At 39.1% G+C, this 27,816-nt stretch overlaps 1 protein-coding gene across 1 annotated transcript in view; it reads right to left on the bottom strand.

Moving 5' to 3' along the window:
* Positions 1–1,387: 1,387 nt before the first annotated feature.
* LOC126253054 (vacuolar protein-sorting-associated protein 36) overlaps positions 1,388–27,816 on the bottom strand; it is a 49,606-nt gene continuing 23,177 nt past the window's right edge. The window contains exons 6-7 of the mRNA XM_049954139.1: positions 14,862–15,077; positions 1,388–1,625 (exon numbers count right to left, since the gene is read on the bottom strand). Of these exons, the coding sequence (XP_049810096.1) occupies positions 1,452–1,625; positions 14,862–15,077 (390 nt within the window). The 3' untranslated portion in view covers positions 1,388–1,451. The remainder of the gene's footprint in view (positions 1,626–14,861; positions 15,078–27,816) is intronic.

Genomic DNA, 27,816 nt, shown 5'->3' on the forward strand with positions numbered 1-27,816 from the left:
ACTCCCTCCCTCCTCTCCACCCACCCATACACTGCCCCTTCCCTGCCCACTCTAGATTGATGCTATCTCTGGCCACAGTGGTCAGAGGGAGTGGTCCTGTACATGTGCTTTCTTGTGTGTGTTCTTTTTCTTAATTTTCTTTTTTGTCTTTTCTGAAGCCGGCTGAAAGCTAAGTGTGTAACATATTTTCACTGCACCTGTCTGCAACTCAATGTTTCATCTTTATGGTGAGTAGCAACCTATCCTTTCATAATATGGTTGATATCCAACTTGGACTTTCCATTGTTTGGTTCATTACACAAACAATTTCTCCAACATTTTTAACTAATGCAGTGGACTTGCATTGCACTTCAGGTACACTGGTCAATTACAGAACAGCCTATGGCATGGTACTTGGTTTTTGTGGCTGAGTTGTTTCCCAGAAGTCACTGGTCACTACAAGCACATGATTTTGTTAAAGCAATGCATACTGTGCCATCTTCAGTTAATAGAGCAATGGAAGAAGGTATTATGAAACTGTGAGTACAGGAGGTGCCACTTAAGAGACAAATTTGTGGACCTGGCTGATGTCTAGTGAACACTATTTAACTGAGTATACTGCAACAACAGAGGTATTTAGTAGACACACTGTGGCTGTAGCTGTTTCTCCTGGTCCAAGTTCAGAACATTACTTTTTTGTAATGTACTGACAAAACATTTTTGATAATGTGATTCCCACACTTTAACTTCAGAATAAGACATTTTATGTTACCAATATAATGCTTCTCTCCACAAAGCAGAGACCATTGAGTCATGGGCTGAAAAAAATTAAGTGGATTTGGAAGATTTATTTGCTCAAAGCCCTGACCTGGAGCATAATAAATGTCTTAAAATACTATTTATAGTGCACCAAAAAGAATAGAAATTAATTCTCTCTTAAGTCTAGTAGAAATGAGTGACAACTCGTCTCTGAAGAGATCACTCAATGTGATAGAAGCAAAAGGTATTGACATTAGTAACAAGACAGATTTTTGAGTTTTGGTCACACAGTTCGTCTAATAACAAAAACTGTTTCAATATTTCATGAATTGAAAGTAAAGTATGTCCTATTGATTAATTTTCAAAATTCTGAATCATCATTTACATAAAAGTTTATCACTTGAGAGTTGTAATTTTTCTTTCTTTCTTTAAAGTATAAATAGCACAGCCTGAATTACTTTACCTGTATAAAATTCCTATTATGTATATCTCTTATCTACATCAAGTCATAATATACATGTTTGAAATTGCAACATTTTCAAAATCGTGGAAAAGTCCACAGTATAATTCTTGCCTTATTATGTTATCGCTGGTAGATGAGAACAACTATGAGAGAAATACACAGCACAATTTCTGAGACTTCAAGAAGTAACAATAATAAACATAAAACTTTATTGAACAGCAACTTCCAGTTCCAAAATTACAATATTGGACTATGTATCACGCTGAAGGAAAAGGTTTGGGTAAAACCGCAGGCCTTCTATGCTCTCATCTCTACATGCTTTCCCATATTTCTCAGTGGTGAGCAGTCGCTCCCTAGCTAACAAGACAGATATTCCCAATGTTTGAGCTAATTCTTCTGATGTAAGAGAACCTTGAGCTTCCAACTGTAATGAAAAATAGCAACAGTACATTATTTCCATATTGCAACAGCAATACACACAAATAAAAAATAGCATAAAATTATAACGTTAAGACACAGTCAATGGCCATCATGTATCTTCAGGAGAAGTATCAGTACTGCCAAGAGACAAATATTAAAGTATGAGGGTATGCTGAAAAGTAATGCCACCAATTTATTATGTGAAAATCTTTAAAGCTTTTTAAATAAAACAAACGTTATGAATGTTCTATGTCTTGGCACGATTTCGCAGCAGTGTGTACTGATAAAATTCTGGAGCTTACAGCTGCATCAAATAGTTTAAAATCGCTGAGCTTTCAGCTGAGAACACCTTGGCCATTGTCAAGTGGTGACTGTCCTTTAGTTGCAGCTACCATCCTTATATAATTGCTCTGCCTTCTGTGAGATCACTAGTGCTTGCTTCAGTGCCATATAATGTAATGTTTTCTTTGCATGCCCCCCATGCCTGCTTCAGCCTTCTGATAGCCGCATCCCAAACTGTGCTTAACTGCAGGCCACTGCCTTTATTGAGGGTGTTGTAAAAAATCTGTATCTCAGTTGCTTCTTTTACTATGCTATCCCAGAAACTATTAGTCCACATAATAACAGATCTCTCATTGAATGCTACCAGAGATTTCTCAGGCTGTGAAAGGTGAAAGCATACTTGTTGGCAACACTGCGCCGACGCGGACTCTTCGAGTATTTGCTGCACTAATTAATTATAAAAAGTGTTGTTATTAAGCTATTTTTAAACGTGTACAGGTGTTATAAATATAATATAAGTGTTGTTGAATTAGTGGAAGTGTTAGTGAAGTATAAAATAAGATTAAACGGGGTAAGAAGCGTAATTTTCTTCTCGCGCCTGTAGCACGAATCCTAGGCCCAATTTCACGCGCGCGAATCGTAAGTAAGCAGTGAATTAAACTTATAGATAAATGTTTCCAGTTGGTATAAATATAATATAAGTGTTGTTACATTAGTGGAAGGGTTAGTGAAGTGTTTAAGAAGATTAAACGGGGTAAGAAGTTTATTTTCCTTCTCGCGCCTATAGCATGGATTTTAGGCTTAATTTCACACGCGCGTATCGTAAGTAAACAGTGAGTTATATGTAATCACCAGTTTTTTTATTCAGTACTCTTTCAATTTATTTATATCTGCCTGAATAGTTTCTAGGGTCCTTTGTTTACGTTTTAGTCACTACTTAAATCAGCTTATACGATTTCTGTTTTTACCATGAGTGAGAAGTGTGTGACATGCCGTAGGATCATTAGTTCCGGGGTATGGTGTGATGGGTGCTGTAGTTTCTTTCATTGGGGCGAATGTAGTGGCGTGGGAAATGGGGACATAAATGAGGCTCACCAGTGGTATTGTAGGATCTGCAGTAGAGATAGGAAAACATTGGAACAGGAAGGGAAAATTGCAGCTCTTCAAGCTGACCTAGACAAGGCAGGGGAGGATCTGGACAGGTTAAAGAGGGAGAAGGGTGAACAGAGGTGGGAAGTGGCAACAGGTAATAGGGGGAACAGGCAAAGGAGAGCATCATACAGCTTTGTCATAAATCTTGAAAATAGATTTGACCTGTTGCCTCAGTCAGAATCAGACGAGCCTCATGTAGCTGAAGCTGTAGAAAGGGCACAACAAGCTTTCAAGGACTTGCAAAAGGTAGGGAAATTTGTAAAGAGAAAGAAAGTTCTGTTGTTAGGTAGTTCCCATGGTAGAGGTGTTGGCCAACTACTGCAGGAAAATCTAAGTCCAGAGTACCAGGTCACAAACTTTTTCAAGCCTAGTGCAGATCTGGGTCAGGTAACAGAGGATGTAGGTGCTTTATGCAAGGATTTCACAAAGGAGGATGCCGTGGTTATAGTGGGTGGTCCGGGAAATAGCATTGGCAGAGACTCTGAATATTCCATAGAGAGTGACCTGGTGAAGATAGCGTCAGCAACGAAGCATACGAGTGTGGGATTTGTGTCTGTGTTGAGATGCCATGATCGGCCTCATTTGAACTCTTCCGTAGGGAGGGTGAACTTGGAGTTGGAGTGGCTGCTTAGGACGGATATAGGGTCCCATATTGGTTTGATTCCTGTGGATGCTATCGATAGGTGGGACTACACTAGGCATGGCCTTCACCTCAATAGGAAAGGGAAGGGAAAACTGTCTGGGTTGATTGCAGAAAACTTAATGGGGGACACTGGCACAAGCGGTAAAATACCAGTGGTCACAGGTGTCAGAGGGATGCCTTTTTTAGGATAGGGAAGGGGGAAAGAAAACGAGTTTTAAGAGAGATTGGCAGACACACTCAGTTTGAGAAAACAGATGAACAGGAGTCAGATTTTATCATACAGCCTCCATTGAAACAGTGTTTAACAGAAAGTAATCAGAAACTGCCAGTTCATCTTCGCCAAAGCAGTTACAATCCCATTAGTATGCAGTATCAGTTATCTTTATTACACCAGAACATTCAGGGACTTAGAAATAAAGTTGATGAACTACTCATTTGTATCGATGAAATGAATTCATCTAACCAAATTGACATAATCTGCCTCTCTGAACATCAAATGACCACTGATATGTTAGACATTTCAGGATTTAAGCTAGCTTCCTACTTCTGCAGAGTAGATATGGATGGAGGAGGAGTTGCCACATTTCTCAAAAACTGCCATAAATTCAAGAACATTGACATTAATAATTTCTGTTTAGAGCAGCATCTAGAAGCATGTGCAACAGAAGTAGAGTTCCATAACAGATCCTATATAATAATAACTATTTACCGAGCACCTGCAGGAAATTATAATCTATTCTTAGATAATCTAGAAGCTCTTTTGGGTTATTTAACAGGAAGAAACAAAGAAATTTTGATTGCTGGTGACTTTAATACAGATTTTCTAACGCAATCTTCCAGTAAACATTCACTGCAGTTAGTAATGTTGTCTTTCAATCTAACTCACACTGTAAACTTTCCAACTAGGATCACTAAATCCTCAAGGACAGTCATTGATAACATTTTTATAGACAAATCAAAGGAACAAAATCATATCATAAAACCTGTTATAAATGGACTGTCAGATCATGACATGCAGCTCCTTGTTTTAGATGTAAATTCTAAGCAGATTATCAAGACTGCTAAATCTGAGTACAGTAGAGTAGTCAATCAACCAAAAATTGAGTGTTTTAGAAAACTGCTCAAAGATATGAACTGGAAAGATGTTTATAGTGCTCATGACATGAATGAAAATATAACACATTCATGAACAATGTCAGTACCATGTTTGAAAACTGTTTTCCTCTAAAAGTTACTCAAATTAAACAGAAGTCTATAATAAAACCATGGATTACACAAGGAATAAAATTTTCCTGTAAGACAAAAAGGAAAATGTATCTGTCGACCAAGAATAGCTCCAATGCTGATGATTTAGCTAAATACAAGGAATACTGTAAAACATTTAAAAAAGTAATTCAGATGTCTAAACAAATGCACTACAAGAAGAAGATAGCAATGTCAGGGAACAAAATAAAAACAATATGGGATATAGTGAAAGAGCAGACTGGTAGAACCAGAAAGGAACAGGAGCAAATAGCACTAAGGGTAGGTGACACATTAGTAACTGATGGGCATAGTGTGGCAAATCTATTTAACAAGTACTTTATATCCGTTACTGATAGAATGGGACTTTCAGGATCAGTAAATAATGCCCTTGAATATCTGAAACTAGCCTTCAAAAATAGCTTCAAGTACATGAATATATCACTCACTTCACCAAAAGAAATAACATCCATAATAAAATCTTTAAAAACAAAGCATTCTAGTGGGTACGATGAAATATCAACAAAGTTAATTAAGGCATGTTCTTGTGAGTTTAGTACAATTCTAAGTTACTTGTGTAACCAGTCAATTATAACGGGGACATTTCCTGACTGGCTAAAATATGCAGATGTTAAACCTCTATTCAAGAAAGGGGATAAAGAGATACCATCAAAACTACAGACCGATTTCACTTTTGCCAGCATTCTCAAAAATTTTTAGAAAAAGTAATGTACAGGCAGCTGCTCAACCATCTGACCACAAATAACATATTATCAAGAACACAGTTTGGATTTCTGAAGGGTTCTGATATCGAGAAGGCTATTTACACCTACAGTGAAAATGTACTTAATTCATTAAATAACAAATTACAAGCAGCAGGTATTTTCTGTGATTTGTCAAAGGCATTTGATTGTGTGAACCACAACATCCTTTTAAGTAAATTAGAATTCTATGGTGTCACGGGCAGTGCTGCAAAATGGTTCAAGTCATACCTCACTAACAGGAAACAAAGGGTGTCAGTGCAAGGGACTAGTGAATTAAGTCATCAGTCATCATCAGAATGGGAAGAAATTACATGTGGTGTCCCACAAGGATCCATCTTAGGGCCATTGCTTTTTCTTGTGTACATTAATGATCTCACATCAGTTAGACTGCCAGAAGCAGAGTTCGTTTTGTTTGCAGATGACACAAGTATTGCAATAAATAGTATGTCAAGTGTAGTTCTAGAAAGATCTGCTAATGATATTTTCATGGATATTAATAAATGGTTTAAAGCCAACTCACTGACATTAAACTTCGAAAAGACTCACTATATGCAATTTAGAACCTGTAAGAGGTTTCCACCCAGCATATGCATAAAATACAAAGAAGAGCAGACAGAAGAGGTTGACAGTCTTAAATTCCTGGGATTACAACTTGATAATAAATTCAGTTGGGAGGAGCACACCACAGAACTGCAGAAACGCCTTAACAAATCTGTATTTGCAATTCGAGTGTTAGCAGACGTAGGCGACATGAAAATGAAAAAGCTTGCATACTTTGCCTACTTTCATTCCATAATGTCATATGGTATAAAATTTTGGGGTAACTCTTCACGTAAAAAAAAAGTTTTCAGGGTCCAAAAGTGTGTAATACGTATTATTTGTGGAGTAAATTCACGGACGTCCTGTAGAAACCTCTTCAAAGAACTGGGTATACCAACTACTGCCTCTCAGTATATTTACTCATTAATGAAATTTGTCCTAAATAATATATCTCATTTTCCAACAAACAGCTCAGTTCATACATACAATACCAGGAACAAAAATGATCTGCACAAGGACTTAAAAGCACTTACTTTAGTTCAAAAAGGGGTCCACTACTCAGGAACACTCATCTTCAATAATTTGCCAGTAAACATAAAAAAATTTAGTTACAAATAAATATCAGTTTAAAAGGAGCCTGAAAGACTTACTAGTGGCCAACTCCTTCTACTCCATTGACGAATTTTTTAATAGAAACAAATGATGTATTGTATATATTCATACTATTAGTATTGTTATTTCAGCTTAAAAAAAAAAAAAATTACATGTTCCGCATCCACGAGGATCTCCTCAGCACGGATCTATGGAATGTAAAATAATCTAATCTAATCTAATCTAATCTATCATGTTCTACATAGTGCAATTCAATAGTTCGCATAGCCTGCCTGATATAAAGCTGTCCACACTCGCACAGTATTTTATACACTCCTGATGATGTGAGGCTTACATCATCTTTCATACGCCTCATGAGTTGCTGAATTTTTTTATGTATCTCTGAGGACCAAATTGATTTTATGCCTCTTTAGGAGCTGGCCAACCTTCCCTGTTTCCAAGCCACAAAATGCCAACTCTTTCTTCTTCCTCTTCCTCCTCCTCCTCCTCCTCGGTGTCCTCTTCCTTACGTGTTTCCGGAAAGCTGGCTTGTGAAATCTGGAGGGTGTTTTAGCAGTTTACATTTCATATTTTCTGTAAGTGGCTCACTTCTTTCAGAAGGTTTTCAGCATCTGAGATGGCTTCTGCTTGATGCACCAAAGCCCTCAGAACTGAACATTTTTGCAACAGATGGTGATAGCTTTTAGTGTGAAGATATCGGTCCGTGTGGATGGGTGTCTGGTAAACACTGTTGCTGAGGCACAATTTTCCTTATGGCAGATAAGGACATCAAGGAACGGCAAGGCACCATCTGTCCCTACCTCCATCATGAGCTTCATGAAGTTTGACTACACTGTTGAGGATTATTTAAGCACACTCTGACATCACTGTATTTTCTTTTTTTTTTTTTTCTTTTTCTTTTTTTTTTTTTTTTTTTTTTTTGTATGATGGAGAATATTTTAACCAGACAGATGGCATCTCAATGGGGAACCAATGAGCTCCAGTTATAGCCAAACTGCTTATGGAGTACTTTGAGGACATTGCCCTGGACATGGCTCTTGCAAAGCCTAGTTGTTTTTATCATTAGTTTGATGACATGTTCATTATTCGGTCTCAGGATCATGAAAAGCGGGATGATTATTGCATCACATCAACAGTATCCATGACTACATCAAGTTCACTTTCGAGGTAAAGACAGATGGTGCCTTGCCATTCCTAGACATCCTCATCTGCCATAAGGAAAATGGGTGTTTACCAGAACCCCACCCACACAGACTGACACACGCATGCAAAAAGTTATCATTATCCATGGTAAAAACATGCACCTTGGTGCATCAAGCAGAAGCTGTCTCAGATGCAGAATTCCTGTCTAAGGAACTAGGCCACTTATGGAAAGTATTAAAGGAAAATGGTTACAACAACTGCCAGATTTCAAAAAGCCATCTTTCTGGAAACAGGCAAACAGAAGGACCCCACGGAGGACTTGAAGAAGCTTGGGTTTCTGACATTCTGTGGCTCACTAACAGGAAAAATTAGCTACTCCTAAAGAGGCATAAAACTGATTTGTTCTTCAGGGCTCTATCAGAAACTTAGCAACTCATGAGGCCTGTGAAAGATGATGTAGGCCTCAGAATACCAGGAGAATGTAAAATACCATTATGTAGGAGAAGCTATGTATACTATTGAACAGTGCCCTGTAGAACACAAGAGATGCTTTCATGTTCGATAATCCAAGGAATCAGTGGTAGCAGAGCATGCTCTAGAAAACACACAAAGTATTTGCATTCAATAAGGAATCTGTTATTACTGAGGACTAATAGTTTCTGGGATTGTATAATAAAAGAAGCAACTGAATAAAGATTTGTGACAACATGTTCAATAAAGATGGGGGCATGCAGCTAAGCACGATGTGGGACCCGGCCATTGGAAGGTTGAAGCAGGCACAGTGAGTGTGCAATAAAAACATTGGAGTGAGCAGTAGTGATGTCACAGAAGGCAATGTGACTATATAAGGACGGTCACAGCAACCAAAAAAACCACTTGATAATGGCTGAAGAGTACTCAGCCAAAAGCTCATGGATTTTAAACCATTTGTTGTAGCTGGAAACTCAAGAGAATTTTATTTGTCTACATCTTTATTCATCATTTCTACATACTTATTCCTCAACATGGTCACCCAGTGACACACAAATTTCTCCCAATGAGAGACCTATTTGTTGATACCGTCACTGTAGAACATCTGACTTTGTTGACAGAGTCACAACCTCATCTCAGCTTGCACCGCTTCATCACTATGAAAGTTAAGTCGTCAAAAGTGTTATTTAAGCTTTGAAAACAGGTAAAATCAGGTAGTACCAAGTCAGGACTATATGGAGGATAATGGCTGATGGTGAATGTAAGGTACTGAATTGTTGCAGATGTCACAGTGCTCATACAGGGTGTTTCAAAAATGACCGGTATATTTGAAACGGCAATAAAAACTAAACGAGCAGCGATAGAAATACACCGTTTGTTGCAATATGCTTGGGACAACAGTACATTTTCAGACAGACAAACTTTCGAAATTACAGTAGTTACAATTTTCAACAACAGATGGCACTGCGGTCTGGGAAACTCAATAGTACGATATTTTCCACATATCCACCATGCGTAGCAATAATATGGCATAGTCTCTGAATGAAATTACCCGAAACCTTTGACAATGTGTCTGGCGGAATGGCTTCACATGCAGATGAGATGTACTGCTTCAGCTGTTCAATTGTTTCTGGATTCTGGCGGTACACCTGGTCTTTCAAGTGTCCCCACAGAAAGAAGTTACAGGGGTTCATGTCTGGCGAATAGGGAGGCCAATCCACGCCGCCTCCTGTATGTTTCGGATAGCCCAAAGCAATCACACGATCATCGAAATATTCATTCAGGAAATTAAAGACGTCGGCCGTGCGATGTGGCCGGGCACCATCTTGCATAAACCACAAGGTGTTCGCAGTGTCGTCTAAGGCAGTTTGTACCGCCACAAATTCACGAAGAATGTCCAGATAGCGTGATGCAGTAATCGTTTTGGATCTGAAAAATGGGCCAATGATTCCTTTGGAAGAAATGGCGGCCCAGACCAGTACTTTTTGAGGATGCAGGGACGATGGGACTGCAACATGGGGCTTTTCGGTTCCCCATATGCGCCAGTTCTGTTTATTGACGAAGCCGTCCAGGTAAAAATAAGCTTCGACAGTAAACCAAATGCTGCCCACATGCATATCGCTGTCATCAATCCTGTGCACTATATCGTTAGCGAATGTCTCTCGTGCAGCAATGGTAGCGGCGCTGAGGGGTTGCCGCGTTTGAATTTTGTATGGATAGAGGTGTAAACTCTGGCGCATGAGACGATACGTTGACGTTGGCGTCATTTGGACCGCAGCTGCAACACGGCGAACGGAAACCCGAGGCCGCTGTTGGATCACCTGCTGCACTAGCTGCGCGTTGCCCTCTGTGGTTGCCGTACGCGGTCGCCCTACCTTTCTAGCACGTTCATCCGTCACGTTCCCAGTCCGTTGAAATTTTTCAAACAGATCCTTTATTGTATCGCTTTTCGGTCCTTTGGTTACATTAAACCTCCGTTGAAAACTTCGTCTTGTTGCAACAACACTGTGTTCTAGGCGGTGGAATTCCAACACCAGAAAAATCCTCTGTTCTAAGGAATAAACCATGTTGTCCACAGCACACTTGCACGTTGTGAACAGCACACGCTTACAGCAGAAAGACGACGTACAGAATGGCGCACCCACAGACTGTGTTGTCTTCTATATCTTTCACATCACTTGCAGCGCCATCTGTTGTTGAAAATTGTAACTACTGTAATTTCGAAAGTTTGTCCGCCTGAAAATGTACTGTTGTCCCAAGCATATTGCAACAAACGGTGTATTTCTATCGCTGCTCGTTTAGTTTTTATTGCCGTTTCAAATATACCGGTCATTTTTGAAACACCCTGTATATGGTCTGGCATCATCATGCTGAAGGCTAGGGTGCTCCATGTGTGAACGAACTTCTTGAATGTGAAACTCAATTGCAGCATGCTGTCTCATGCAGCAACTTGGTTACATTATAGACAACCAAGTTACATGTTACAACTTGGAGCTCTCTAGGGCTGCAAATATTTAGACATGAAGAATAAAGATGCAGAATGTTAACAGCATTTGTTTTATTTAAAAAGCTTTCAGAGTTTTCATGTAAAAAATTTGGAGGCATTACTTTTCAGCATGTCCTCATAAATACACTATCCTAGCTTTCAGAATTATTAGTTTTTCCACAAGAATTTTCCTTTGTTAAAAATAAAAGGATTATATCATCATGTACTGTACATATTGTAATGTGTATTTACAAAAATTCAGTGACTGCAAGACATACCGTTACAATGAATGGTCCACTGGCAGAACTCATGTCCAAATAAATGAAAGATTCAGGAACCATAAAAAGCTGTTAGTTTTTTAAGATGAAATGATAAGGTGTTGCTTTTTCAGAAGAGCATAAAATGTAGCTTTCTTCTTACCAGAAAATTTCAAAATAATATAAATTTTCACTGTCTAAGTTATAGAATAAAGACCTACTGGACATGCCAAATTTACAATAGTTTAAGATGCATAGCTAATTTTGCAGCTGTATGTATCTTTAATAAAAATCTTATTTATTGGACTGAGGCAATGCATTTTTTGGCAAAACAAGCAACACATTCCATTATCCATTTTATTTTTGTTTTAGTCATCGGAAATGGACTTGACAGACTAAAAGTATACCATGTCTGTGTTTGTCAGCCTGTGGTACAGCATCGAAACAATGAATTATGGACCTTTCTTTGACATACTCTCAAACTATAGTTAACCACACATTTTGTCTTTTCACCTGGAATCTTTAAATGTTCTTCCAAAAAGTAAAAACATTGTAATTACTTAACTTTTTGTTACTTACTCTACTTGCAAACATCAGGATGGCACGCGATCACTAGCTTTGGAACACTGTTGCTACTTAACAGTAAGACAATGCACCCTCCATGGAAAAGCTGTGATCAGCTTCAAAACTTCCAGACACCAGCGATACATAAGGAGTACAATACTGACACATTACAACATCAAAGTTAGCATTCTTTTATATAACGGTTAGGTGAGTGGAGGATGTGTGGCAAGGATAACTCGCATCTGCATAGTTCAGAGAATGTGGTGGTCAGACAAAGTTCCAGATGGCACAGGCTGTGAAGCAGTCACTGAAATTTAGCACATTATGCTTAGGTGCATGTCGTGCCAATGGTTGATCAACTTTGTTTTTGGCAACAGTTTGGCGGTGGCCATTCACCCTGGCGGACATCTGGTTGGTTGTCATACTGACATAAAATGCTTTGCAGTGTTTGCAGCAGATTTAGTATGTGTCAGGCCTGCTTTCATAGGAGGTCACCTTCCTGGACATCGACTTCCACCTCTCTGATGGCTCCATCTACATCTCTGTCTACATTAAATCCACTAACCACCAGTACCCGCATTTCAATAGATGTTATCCCCTTCCACACCAAAAAATCCCTCCCCTACAGCTGGGCCATGTGTAGACAATGTATCTGCAGTGACGTGAGAACTCTCTTGCTCAGTATGCCGAGTCCTACAATGGCCTTGATAGAAAGGCACTACACCCTAAATCTAGTCCAACACACAGATTTCCCATGCCACATCCTCACATACCCCCAATTCTTCCACCACCCTCAAGAAAAGAATCAGCTACAAAGGAGCACTCTCCCCCCCCCCCCCCCCCCCCCACCGCCTTTTGCCCAATATCACCCTGAACTGGAACTGAACCACATCCTTTGTCAGGATTTCAATTATCTATCATCACGTCCACAAATGAGGGACATCCTACCAAGGACCCTTCCCACCCCTCCTAAAGTATGTTCTGTCACCCACACAACCTCCACAACATCCCAGTCCATCCTGGTACCACCCACACTCCAGGGATCATATCCCTGTTGAAGACCCAGTTACAAGACCTACTAAATCCACCCACCCACCCAGTGTGACTACCAACCAGCATTCCATCAGGATGAATGGCCACCGCAAAACTGTTTCCAAGAACACAGTTGGTCATAAACTATTGCCAAGAACACAGTTGGTCACAAACTGTTGCCAAGAACACAGTCAGTCACCCGGTGGTACAACAGGAAGCTGAGCATAACATACTCAATTTCAATTACTGCTTCACAACTCAGGCCATTTGGATCGTTCCCTTTATCATCAGTTGAACCATGCAGGTGGGAGTTATCCTTACAACACATCCTCCACTCCCATTACCAGCATGATCTGGCCTCAACCTCTAGTCATTCACTTCCCCCATACTTGCCATCCAACAGTTTCCCCCCTCCCAGCCCTATCATGCTTCCATCTAAGTTGCTAGTCACCCACCCCAATCCCTCTCCCTGCCTCTGCCTCTCTACCTACCTAACCCAACACAATCCCCACCCGATGAAATGCAGCACTGGCATTGCGTGTCCAGCTGGTGCTATGTAGGGCCGTGTGTGTGTGTGTGTGTGTGTGTGTGTGTGTGTGTGTGTAGGCACACCCAAAAAAGGTATTACTTCAAAAGTTATCAAGGTTTTTTTTTCTTTCTTTTTGTGTGTACTTGTCAACAGCTCAATGCTTCTTTTCAGTGAGTGGCCTCCCTTACTCACAAACTATTTATATTCTACCAGAACTTTCCTACAAATCAACATTGTTAAGGGATAATTTGCATATAAATGCAGTATAACACTAGGAAATCAGAAAATGAAGTTCTCAATTCCAACATGATCTCAAGAATTGATGCTGAGTATACGGAACACCGCTTCTGATAACAAGTTTCCACTTCACACTGCAGCACTTGTGACCAGAATGAAAAAAGTAGTTGTTCATTCTTGTAAACATTCTTTGATGTATACTTGTTTCCAGCTGCCTCTTACTGCTTGAATTCTGGCAATTACTTTCACTTGTTGTACACAAAACATTGCATTGAAAGTTGAATTTAGATCAACAATAGTGTGTCAAATGGTTCAAACGGCTCTGAGCACTATGGGACTTAACTTCTGAGTCATCAGTCCCCTAGAACGTAGAACTACTTAAACCTAACTAACCTGACATATCACACACACACCCATGCCTGAGGCAGGATTCAAACCTGTGACCACAGCGGTCGCGCGGTTCCAGACTGTAGCGCCCAGAATCGCTCGGCCACCCCAGCTGGCAATAGTGTGTCATACATATCTTTATTTGCATTAATACAATCCAGATAATTTTGCTACGTTTTGTTCTATCAATTCCAGAAACTATTACAAAAATATAGAGGATTAAATTATTTTTAAAACAACTTCTGATGACACAAGCATGCTAAAAATACGCGCAAGAACTGAGAACCTTACAAGAATAGCCAGCAGTGTGGCTGAGTCATAAGTTGATCTAGCAGCTAGGCTGTACTTCTAAAATATCTCAACTCTCAGATGCATAATTGCATCAGTTTGCTTCTCAACAAAAGAATTTTTGATTCACTGGAGTTCTCAGTTCTTCCCATCACTGATGCAACAACATGGAACTAGACTGCCAAGTTCAAGACATTAATTCTACCAACTGCCACTGAATTTCTGGATATGTAATGAAAATATAGAGTTTAAACAAAATGTTCATAAATCTTGAGCAAAACAAATTTTATAAAAATCACTCCTTTAAACTGTTTTATTACTGCATGACATAGCAAGTTGTGTACCTCATTTCTAACAAGGACCATGATGTGTTCTGCAGCAGCTCCAGTATATTCGTGCGAAGGAAATGGAATCTGGACACTTCCTACACTTTCAGTATGTACATCATTATGAGCTTAACATGACAGTCATTTCTTTCTTTCATTGTTTTTAAGAATAAAGGTGACACAACAGGCTTTCCAAGTGGATAAATCACATGCAGTACTTAACAGTGCAATATGTACATCTGTACTGATAATTTCAATAGAAACATAGTTGAAATGTGACACAAACCTCACTGAGAGTCCTCTCAACAACACTTTCATCATCATGTGACTGAAGCTGCAACACTTTCACACCACTGTCAAATGTGCGCAGTCTGATCGGTAAATTTAATTTTTCCAACATATTGCAAGCATGCATGAGATCTTCAGGAGACAAAAGCTCTAGGCCTCTAGCACGATTTACTCGGCAGTATACATCTGCTAGTGACATCATTCCTCCAACTTCCTACAACAAAATAATTAACACAGTAATGAAGACACAATAGTACATTGTGGTTACAAATAATTTGATATATTAAATCATACTGAAGAGCCAGATTAAACTAGGGCAACAAACATTAAAGCAGTACTCCATCTAATTCATTTTCATGCGAATGCAAACTAATCACAGCGAGTAGGGCACTGCACAAATTTCTTTTCGACTTCTTCAATAGTCAAAGTGATTTAGCAATTAAAACAAGTTGCTGTATCTATTCTTGATAACACTTTGCTTCACCGTTTTCATACTAGTGCACAAAATGTAAAAATGATTCTTGGATCTATGATTCTTGAATCTATGATCTTCACTTTTTCCCTAGCTGCCCATATGCGGAGTGCTGCATCTTCACTTCCTATTTATCTCTCTATTTCTTGGAAAGAAATTCAGCAGTAAATAGCAAACCCGTCAACTGATCTACCTTACACTCAAGAAAAATTATACAAAACTTTATTAGTAATTAAATAGTTCCACAGAGAGAAATTCATCTTGTGCTCCAAGGAAAGCCAGGTATGGTGATTTTGACACCATTTTCTGGTTTTCTTTAAATGAAATGGTTTTGAATTTTCAAGTGTCATGTGGTTTGTTAATATTGTATTGAAGAAAATGTAACAGTATCTCCAAGTTTGAACAGCAGCAGAATAAAAGAAATGAGGGTTTTAAATCTAAGATAAACTGTACACAACTTAAAAATTACGACTGTAAATAACCTACAGATTAAGTGGTGATGTTAACTTCTCACTCAATCACTGTACATATAAGAGTGTAAACATGACACTGAGCTTTTGTAGCTCAATAAATTCCAGATAGTTGAACTGCCATAAATATGTCCCGTAACGAAGTTAACTCTAGTTTGTTTTCAACTGCTGAAAATATATCAAGAAAACAGAAAGAGAGAGACCTAAGATTGCAGCATAATGATCAGAGCTTCAGTGAAAGCTTGGAAAATACTGCACATAAATTCCCCTATTGTGCCATAAAGATAAAGTGAGATTTTGATTTGAAAACTGTGAACTGAGATACTCCCATTTAAAACAAGAAGTACTGACAAAATTTTGAGATGCCATGCTAAATTATTTAGCTAAAATTACTTTGAATAGCTTGTTACACAACACACTTACATGATTTATTATATGGCATCACTGTCAAAACTGACCCTACTCTATTTCACAGTTGGTGCTACTCCCATGCTGTTGCGATCACATGACTAGCATTTACTAACTTCACTCCCTACCATTTGCTTGTAAGCAAGCGCGAGTGCTCATACTCAAAACTAGCAAGTCATTAAACCTGGTTTAGGCTATCTCAGTATGCTCCACTGTTTAATCTAAGTCCATCGATGGAAGTTATTTTTGTCCATATTAGTTCGCAAAATGATACATTTTGGGACTCATTAGACCCAAAGTTTATTCTTGTTGATATTAATACTACTACTCCTACAATCTATCTTTCCGATATACATTCCACATGATGACAAAAAATTACCAGCAAAAATTTTTGGGTTTCAACCAACTCACAGTTAGTAGTATGGTGTGGGGTGACAACTTCCTGTGAGAGATGTGAGCTCTGGGACTTTACTTTGAATACTTCAACAGTTAACGACTAACATTTTGAGATGATCACACTCTGTATTTGTATTTGGCCTGTTAAATTAATTGGCTTTCCTGCAAACATTGGAAACAATGAGTGCTGGAAAGTGCAAAATTTCAAAGGAGAAATAAGAAGCTGCTGAAGCATACTCCCATTTAAAACACGAAGTACCGACAAAATTTTGAGATGCCATGCTAAATTATTTAGCTAAAATTACTTTGAATGGTTTGTTACACGACCCACTTACAAGATTTATTACATGGCATCACTGTCAAAACTGACCCTACACTATTTCACAGTTGGTGCTACTCCCATGCTGTTGTGACCACATGACTAGCATTTACTTACTTCACTCCCTACCATTTGCTTGTAAACAAGTGTGAGTGCTCATACTCAAAACTATGAGGAAGATAGATGCCACCCACATGAATAGTAGGGAAACTTTTAGAGAAGAGAAAATCACCAGTACGAATATTATGAGCTAAGGTAGCAGTACTAACCAAAGGTGGAAGGAGTAAATAAGGGCTGTACAGAGGAAAGAGAAGAGCAAATAAATGAACATGAAATGGGAGATATGGTACTGCATGAAGAAATTGACAGCAGTGAAATATCTAAGTGGAAATAAGGAAATTTGAGTATGTAATGTGCCCTCACAATTACTGAGATCCTTGGCTGAACATACTATGTATGACAGAACCATTTCACCTGGTCTGTAGGAGAGAAAGGCTCTAACTTCAAGAAGAACGTCACAGTTCCTATTCTTAAGAAGGCCAGTGAATATTATCAAAACATCAGTTTAACAATTCAATGCTGCAAAATACTGACATGACTTACTTGCAGAAGAATGAAAATAATGGTAGAAGCTGAACTGGGGAGAAATCAGTTTGGGTTTCTGAGAAATATAGGAGCATGCAAAGCAATACTGACTCTGTGATGCATCTCAGAAGACAGAATAAAAAAGGAACACATTTGTTTGTAGCATTTGTAGATTTAGAGAAAGCTTTTGACAACATTGACTGGAATACACTCTTTGAAATTCTGACAGTAAGAGGGATAAAATACAAGAAGTGGGAAGTGTAGCAGGGATAAAATACAGGGAGTGAAAGGTTATTTATAACATGTAGAGAAACTAGACTGCAGTTACACAAGTCAAAGATATAAAAAGGAAGCCGTAGTTCAGAAAGTAGGGAGACAGGGCAAAAAAAGTAAAGTAAAACCTGAAGATATGCAAAGTGTAGCAAAAATATTGTGAAAATGGTGTGTCTGTATCATAATGTTGTTCCCTCATTTGAACTTCTTTTTGCTGGAATGCATGATGAATTAAATTAAGTGATGCCAAGAGAATTAAATTAGGAAATGCGGCACTAAAAGTATCACATGAGTTTTGCTATTTGGGCAGCAAAATAACGAACAGTAGCTGAAGTACAGATGGTGTAAAATACAGACTGGTAATCTATAAGAAGAGCAATTCTGAAGATGAAAAATTTTTGAGTCTTCAGGCTTTCCTGGAGGATATGTACAATATGTGACACCCAGGTATGCTGCCAGAACATGTTTTTTTAAATCCCACAATATTTCCTCAACGTAACTGTTCAAATCACCAAGCAGCGAGTGCTGTCTACCACTGTCAGCTGCTGGGGTCCTCACTTTGATAGTAGTCTGTTATGGAGGTGGTGTTTGACAGTTAAACACATGCGATTGAGTATTTTGCACAAGGATGGCAATGCCATCAGAGCTCTCTATCAGAAGCTGAGCAGAAGTGGTCGCCACTGTGCCACGTTCCTGGGGATGTGATGTGTTGCTGAGGGCAGGAGCCAAACCAAAATTGGTAGCTAGGTGGATCTTCCACTGTGGTGAGGCGAAATTGACATTGGAAACTCTCTCTCTCTCTCTCTCTCTCTCTCTCTCTCTCTCTCTCTCTCTCTTTTTTCCGCTCTCCCTCTGTTAACTAATGGCAGCAAGTGCAGGCTGTACTTAATTGGAATTTAGAGTCCTCCTCTGTCACACCGGCCTAGAAAAATGAAAGAGGAGAAAACTCTGTCTTCTCATAGACAATGTGGTGTTCTGTACTATGGGCATGTTCTGCTGTTGCAGATGTATCCAGATGGCTCAGATGTGTATGACTGGCATTCATCACATCACATCACTGTACAAGATGTCTGGTCACTATGGGTCATTCCACACTCACAAGGAGTTTCTTATACACCCTGTTTCCTGAGGCCAAAACACACTTTAAAAAGGCTTAACAAATGCCTCAGTTTCATTGGGGGACAAAAGGCATCTAATGTTGTGTCTGTTGAGGAATCTTACATTACTTGAGGAAATACTACCAAAGTACAGCGAGGAAGCTGTGAGAGTGGGGGCTCCACTTCTTCATTTTGTTCCCTCAGTTGGACGAGGAGGAGGAGATTAATGTGTAGCATACCATCTACAATGAGATAATTAAATTTGGAGCACAAACTCAGGTTAGGGAAGGATGGGAAAGGAAATTTGCTGTGCCCTTTCAAATGAACCATTCCGAGATTTGCCTGAAGTGTTTTAGGAACATCACAGAAAATCTAAATCAGTACGACCAGACACAGGTTTGAACCATCGTCCATCGTCCAGTGTGCCAACCCTCAGTTTGACCCATTCTGCTGGAATGCATGACAAATTTCTTTTTCAAAATAGTTACTCTGCCAGAAAACTGCCCTATGGTGCTGAAGCTGTAATTATCCCAATTGACTGCTGGATGATTTTCTTCATCAAGGAGTGAGTTTGGCAGTTGATAAAAGGACCCAATTAGGAATTTATGCTGAGTCTTTCCCATCAACTCACATGGAGATGAATTTCCTGTCTGCTGTGATGAAAATGCCATCTCCATTTTCCATTAACCTATCCTTTCAATATACACTTAGATTTACCCCAAAAATTTCACTGATGTCAATTTTGAATTTTAGACAGCTTTCTGTAACTAGCATTATGTGAGGTCCACTGCTTTTTATGAGTGCTTAAAACTCTGAGACTTTGTAGCACATGCTTCAGTTAAAAAGAAAAACCTTGTGTGCATCCCACACACACTACCAGTCTCTCTGTAGAGCACCCTCGTGTCATTTAGAGCGACCCTACATCTATATCTAAATTCATACTCCGCAAGCCACCTGACAGTGTGTGACGGAGGGTACTTTGAGTACCTATCGGTTCTCCCTTCTATTCCAGTCTCGTACTGTTCGTGGAAAGAAAGATTGTCGGTATGCCTCCGTGTTGGCTCTGAACTCTCTGATTTTATCCTCATGGTCTCTTCGTGAGATATGTAGGAGAGAGCAATATACTGCTTGGCTCCTCGGTGAAGGTATGTTCTCGAAACTTCAACAAAAGCCCGTACTGCGCTATTGAGTGTCTTTCTTGCAGAGTCTTCCACTGGAGTTTATCTATCATCTCCATAACGCTTTCGCGATTACTAAATGATCCTGTAATGAAGCGTGCTGCTCTCCGTTGGATTTTCTCACAGTTATCAACCCTACGATGTAAGTCTACGTCTAGAACATCACAGCCCTGTTTGTGACACTAAATTTGAAGTCTCTGGTCCAAACCTTCCATTCAACTCAGAACCAGGGTATCATGATCAGTTCTGAGCACAGGGCTGCTGACTGTGAGCTAGGCTGCTGATTGTGAGCTTCATTATATGCATTATATTCCTTTTTAACTGCCTACTAGTCACTGGAATGAGTGAAGTATGATTCCTAAACCCAAAAAACAGCTATTAACTGTACTATGATGCGCCACAATCAGTATCTGGTTGTCACCTGCTCCCTAAATGGGTGCTGGAACAGACTGTTCTTGATACATATTGAGAGCACAAGGTGACCCTTCTCAGCCCTTGCTGCCATTTCTGTAATGAGTCCCATTATTTGCCTATGTTCACAATATCTGTGATTCACAGATGTTACTCTTTTGCTCATCTTTCCCCTAACAAGACACAGCTCCTCCCTCCCTCCCACAAAAGGTGAAGCATGTTACACTTAGTCAGTTTCACACTGCTAGCATCTCAAACCTCTTGGTAAGGTGTATGGGTGAGGCATCCTGAGTTCTTCCTGATGTTTACCTCCCCTGCACAGAGCCACTAAACCCACTATTCACAGTCAACTCAAAGAGTAGCAACAGCTCTTTGATTTCCTGGAGAAGCTAAAACAAAACGGCTGCATGAAAATGTGAAGAAATTTAAAAGTAATGGTCATTTGACACTCAGATTCAAGGTATAGAAAAGACAAAGCAACCTTTGGTGAAACAAAAAGTAAAAACATTAACATTAAGAATGCAAAAGGAATTCCATTGTCAAAAACAGAAAAGAGGCAGATAGGTGGAAAGAGTACACTGAAGGCCTCTACAAAAAAGAGGAAGTGTCTAATGACATAATAGACAAAGAAATGGGAGTCAATTTAGAAGATGTAGGGACCCAGCATTAAAAGCAGTTTGACAGAGCTTTGGAAGACTTGCAGTCAAATAAGGAAGAAAGTATAGATAACATTCCTTTGGAATCCACACAAACACACAAACCCTAAGATGGAAAGTGCAAATCAATGCTAGATTTATAACAAAATCAGCTTAAACAGTTCATGCATACTAGTTAATGACAAGAATAAAACACAGAATAATGGAAAAGCAAGCTTAGTATGTGTTATGATGACAATCAGACTGACTTTGGGAAGACACCTGAGATGTAATTCTAATGTTGCACTTAATAATGGGAGCAAGACTTAAGAAAGAACATGTAAAGACCCAGGATGGAACAACATGAATAGAACACGAAGAACAAAGTGCTTGGATTAAAAAGGGTGTACAGCATGGAGGCAGCTTTTATCTGGTACTGTTCAATCGTTACATTAACGAAGCAAAGCCACGATTAAAAGAAAGTTTTGAAACAACTGACATCACATCACCAATTGCAATTACTGTATGTTTTCAAGTGGTGTTTAAAAGTAGTATTTGTTTCCAAATAATTGCTACAGTTGAGGACCTTGAATCACCATGTTCAACCAACTGCATAAAAAATTAAAGAAAGGTTCATGAGTGGCATTACAGTTCAATACAGCGAAATGATATCAGTGATAAAATGCCCAGATGAAAGTGATGAATAATTATACGATCTGTTGAATTGAGTAAACTTTCTAATGAATTGAGAGTATATCACAGAAATTCTAAAGTAATGACAAGTTATTACATATAATTTCTGGAATTGAATTTTGATCAGCTGTCTGGGCACTATAGCAGGACACAGTACATCTATTATTACTTATTTTTAACTGATTGCACATGTAACTTGCTACAAAAAACAAAGAGGGAGATACTATCTAGCTATGTTATGATAATGTGTTAGCTCGTACATAGCATCCAGTGAAGATGAGTACAATAAAAGGTACGTTTATTGTAAAAGGTGTAAGAATTTTATACAAAAGTTTCAAAATTGTTCAAAAAGCTGCTAGCATATGTACACTGTGCAACTATTCAAGTATCAGCGTGCATAATGAAACTCGTACTCTGCAAGCAGTTTCTGAATCACATCACAGTCTTTTTGAAATGTCCATCACTCATGGTATGGAGGTGGTGCAAACGAACAAAGAAATTTGTGATCACATCCTGTAGCATCTCAATGGAAATGGATTCAGATGCCACACAGATTGTGATTCACAATCGCTCAGGATGGTGGGATGATTCTGGTAGACAGTGTCTTTCAATGTGCCCCTCAAAAAGTAGTCATAAGGAGTAATATCGGGCAAATACGAAGGTCAGTCCATTCCCACACCAGATCCAATCCAATGACTCCATTCCCAAAATATTCATCAAGAAACAAACATCTGTTTGGCGGATGTTGTCTGGCCCCACTTTGCATGAACCATCTATGTTAGCTGTGTGATGACAAATTGTTCCAAAATTGCAATGCAATGTTCACTAGTGATCATTTCATGCATGAAAAAAGGGCCAAAAATGCCTCTGCTGCGTACTGCAGCCCAAGTAGTAACTTTGGGTGAATATAGTGGTTTTGCTTCACACACATAGGGTTTTTCAGAACCCAAAAATTGCCAGTTTTGTTTATTCACAACTCATTGTAGGTGTAAGTATGCCACATCTGTGAACCAAATGTAGCCAATATCAAATCCTTGATTACCAAATTGTGTGAATCTGGCTTGCAAAGTGAGACCTGTCAGACAGCTTATACAGGTGGCTTTGGATTTTGAATGGAAATGTCTAAGCTCTGTTCCAGCATTTTATGCATGCTGGAATGTCTCAGGCCAGTCTCTGCTGCAATACTGCAGATGAATTTCCTTGGATTTTGCTGAATAATTTTGAAAACTGTGCTGACATTTTCAGGAATATCTACAGTTTGTCTGAGCCAACACTCCCCATTAGATCTTCAGCCACACTGCCTGTCCTTTGGAATTTGGCAAAAAGCTTGCAAATCACATCTGGTCCTTTTGAAACATTAAACTGTATTTAAGAACTATGCTTTGTTGCCATAGGACTGCGCTATGACCTGTTGTTCAACAAAATACATGATTTCAACCTCTTCCTTTGGTAAACTAAGCTCCTTTCACATTGCAATGATAGAACTGATCACTCTGAGCTGCAGCACACTATTTATGGGCACTATGTATTGCAATGAAAGTGCATCTGTTAGCAGATTTTTGAACTATTTCAAACCTTCTGTATAAAATTCTTACAGCTTTCACAATAAACATACCGCTTGTTGCACTCATTTGTCGATCTTAGTTTTTTAAGATATTTAATTTTGAATGAGATTAGTGATAAATGTTAACATCAAAATTGGGAACCATGAAGTAATGAAGTGAAGGAATTCAGCTGTCTTGGAAGGAAAACAACAAATAATTGATTATGCAAGGAAGACATGAAAAGCATACTAAACCTAACCTAACCTAACCTAACCTAGCACAGGCAAAATGAGTATGTCTGGCCAAAAGAAGCCTGCTAGTACCAAACATTTATGTCCTGATTGGAAACTGGCAAACACTGCCAAGACAATGAGTAGGAAAAGATGGAAATAGTGTCATCACATAAGAATGTTTCACTAGGAAAACGACAGGGACCACCTATGGGAAAATGAAAGAGGGCTTTGGAGAAAAGAGAAGCTGTACAAATATCAAGAGCTCAGATGGAAAACCAGTCCTAAACAATGAACAGAAAGCTGAAAACTGCATGGAGTGTACAGAGGGTCAGCACAAGAAGTTCCTACACTACAGCTGAGGTGAAACACTTTTTGGAACAAATGCCATATTGATGCCAAAATCTGCAGAAAGTATAATTGAAGCTTGCAACTGTTGATGTCCTATGAAATATGTCATGCATGTTACCAAAATTCTGAAGAATCTAAGAAATATACATTCAGTCATGTAGATATACATATATTGAAATTGGGGGCATGACCGTCCACCAAATAAGGATACTACGGCCAAAATTTGTAAAAAGTAAAGTAGTTTACAACTGATGAAACAGCAGCAACTTTGTGTGGCACTTACAAACATTCTAAAATGCACAACATATCACAATACACACAAGCCTTGACATGATCACTGAAATATGAAGAAGAAATGACACGAAAATGCAATTAGTTTGTATGTAAAATTTTAGAATCAAGAATTTTGAAGTGAATCTGACACACGTCATCTCACACAAAGGAAAGACTAGATGATGGCTTAAAAGACTAGATGATGTCTTATATGCATACACATTATAAAAATGTATGTATGAGGAATGTGAGAAAAGAAATGAAACTGATTTTTTTATTCACCAAAGTTTTTATTTTGTTCAGACAACAGTACTAACCCCTTTAATTTCCTCTGGCAGCTATACACCAGCGGAGTCATTATTCCCAGTCTTGGTAGCAGCGCTAAAAGATTTCAACTACTACGGCCTTTAACATATCAATCATGTTCTTTTGAATGTTCTCCAGAGTCCCAAAATGGGATTGTTTTAAAACACAAGGACTCAAATCAGGTGAACATGGGGGCTGTGGAACAACAGGAATGCCTTTTGAGGCAAAAATTCTGTGATGGAAGTGGCTGTGTGACAAAGGCATTGTTTTGCTCTTTGATTTGCTCATTCAAGCTTTTTTTGGCCGAGGAGATGTGTCAGCTGCCACTACTCACTTTGCTGCTTTGCCTCGGAATCATACTCAAAACCCTAGGATTCATCGCCTGCGATTGCATGACTGAACCATTCATGGTCATTGGCAGTCCTCCCAAGAATATCAATACACATTTCTTCAATAGTCCTCCTGCTCAGCTGTGGGTTTTTTGGGCACCATTTTGGCACAAATCCTACGAAAGTGCAAAACTTCAGTCAAAATTTGCTGTACAGTGAAAGCATTTAACAGGTCAATCATCATCCCTATTGTTAAATGTCTGTCTGATCCCACAACAGCACACACGTTTGATATTATCATTGGTTTTTGACATTGAAAGTCCCAATTGGTGAGGTTTACCTTCAACATATTCTCAGACTTCCAAAAATGATTTGTGCCAGTGAAAAGCTTTTGCTCTTGATAAGGACTTTTCCTGAAAGGACTGTTTCAACTTTTCAAATGTCACACACGCAGATTTGCCAATAACACAAAATTTGATGACATAACATTGCTCTAAATTCTGGTGTTCTATTTTTGTAATGCACAACAAAAACACAGCTTCACTGTTGGCACTCTCAAAAATCACACAATGGCTGTACGGAGCTGAAACAGACCGACCACCTATGATGTAGAACAACACACCATTGCCAGATCACTTGCAGTGTTGTCACTCTCATTACTTTTCTCACGTGACTTCTTATGTATGTATGTACCACATTCTCCTCCTAAAATACTGGACCAATTTGAACCAAACTTGGTACACATATCATTTACTGTCTGGAAAGAAGCACTGTGGGTAAAGAACCACCTAGCTATCAAAGGGGTGGGGATTAAAAAGAAAGGGTAGCCCACGGTGTGCAAACATCCACACATTATTCACACAGTATTTGAGAGTGAGAGCACTTACTTGCAACGAACTTCACACATAATTTCAAACCTTTATGAAACTTTTTCTCACCATTGACACACAACACAAAATGATGAAAGGAAGAAAGTTTATCACTTATCACATTTTTGTTGTTCATGCAGTAAAACTGCCACATGAGTTTACAAACTTCAAGTTTACATGGAGATGGAGAAAAACAGTGCAGTATCGTTCCTGGATGTGTTGGTACAGAGAAAGGACAATGGTATCATGACTCATGCTATGAACCATAAACGTACACTCATGGACTTACACTTACAGGCCACCTGCTCCGCATCCTTCACAACAAAGTGGCATGCTTAGGACATTGGTCCACAAAGCACAAGCCAAATCGGATTCTGACAGCTTATCTGATGATCTCTGCCGCCTCCATACTGAACTTTTAGAGAACGGATATTCTGAATGGGAGATTCCCTGTGCCTTATGCCGGGCACATACTAGACAAAGTGAGGAGCTGGGAGAAAGTAAAGAACAAAGAAGAATAATCACTTTGCCATATGTCGACAGTGTTTCTTTGAAAATAGGAAGTTCATCCACCAACAAAACTCAGAGCCCTTTTAGGCTCAATGAAAGATGATCTTGGTTTAAGAAGGCCAGATGCCTATACAATTCCCTGTAGCTGTTGGATGTAATACACTGGACAAACCTGTCGCACTGTGAAGGACAGACGTGTCTAATATAGACACACACGTATGGAACAACCAGACAAATCTGCAATGGTGGAGCACTGCCTCAGTACAGGAAATTGTATAGAAAACAAAAACCACTGAAGTTCTGTCAATGACATCATCATATCGGGACAGTGTTATTTAAGAAGCAGTGGAAATTCGCAGCTTCTCTAATTTGCTTTACAGGGACACAGGATACCACCTCAGTACGGCATGGGATCCAGCACTGGCCATGTTAAAATCACAGTGAAAACAAAGAAGAACTGTTGGTCGTACAAGGGACGACGCTGTAATGGCAACAGGTATCTGGCTGACAATGGCGAGGATGGGCCCAAGCCAGCATGCATACCTATTTCGGCAGGCGGCTCCCAACAGAGGCTGCTGGGGTGGCCGACGGCACTGCAGAGTATAATTGACAGCTCTTTGAATGCATTCATTGTCCGACAGTTGGCATAGATGTCCTCTCTTGCAACTGATCTGCTTATCTGCACTACTGGTCACTGAAATTTGGCTAGTTCATGCCTGTGCAGTTTCTTCTATGACTGTCATAAATAGAGGGTTTCGGTCGCAGCCTGAGCAGTGTGTTCACTGCATCTGGAGATATCGGTCAGTTTTGCGGATGAAATACTGTGGAATTTTTACGACGACATCCGATGTCTTATATGAGAATCATAGTTTCACCAATGTTATCAATGGACTACTCTTTCTTTGTAAAATACAAAGTTACTTTCGGTAGTTTCTTCACTAATTCAGCTGCTTCCTCAGTGCTTTTCTTTCGCTCACATTTAAGTCACTATACCAGAAATGAAACTCAAATATGAGTTACGTACTAATTTATTAGATTATGATACGCAGTTTCACCCCATTTACTAACCACAGCCAATGTGCAAATATATTGTATATTCCAAAGCTCTAAACAATACTGGTGCATGAATTAACAGTTCCACTCTATGACAATAGATTATCAATAAAAGCAGCAAACAAAAGAAGGATGGGGTGAGGAGTGAGTGTATTTCACAGTGCACAAATGTGTTTGAAGTAAACGATCTATTATTGCACAATATTACAATGCATGTGAAGTTACAAAGAATGATGCAGCATTCCTTCAGACATGCATTCAAGTCCCAAGGAACACCGCACTGTTGTTCTTAATAACACGGACACTGCAAAATTGTATTTATTTACTGACAGCAGGCACCAATTTACAATTAAAATGTCCTCCTTATGTGCACGAGTACAGGTTGTGATGTAGGAATGACAACACATGGAAATTTGGACCTGGCCACAGATAGCCAATCCTGGTCTGGCACATACTCACAACTTCAAGTACATTTCATGTACCTATTATTGTGGTCAAAAACTTTTACCCAACTCAACGCATACAGAACACATAAACAGAATGAACTTGTG

This window comes from Schistocerca nitens, chromosome 4 (assembly GCF_023898315.1).
Source record: "Schistocerca nitens isolate TAMUIC-IGC-003100 chromosome 4, iqSchNite1.1, whole genome shotgun sequence".
Classification (NCBI taxonomy): domain Eukaryota; kingdom Metazoa; phylum Arthropoda; class Insecta; order Orthoptera; family Acrididae; genus Schistocerca; species Schistocerca nitens.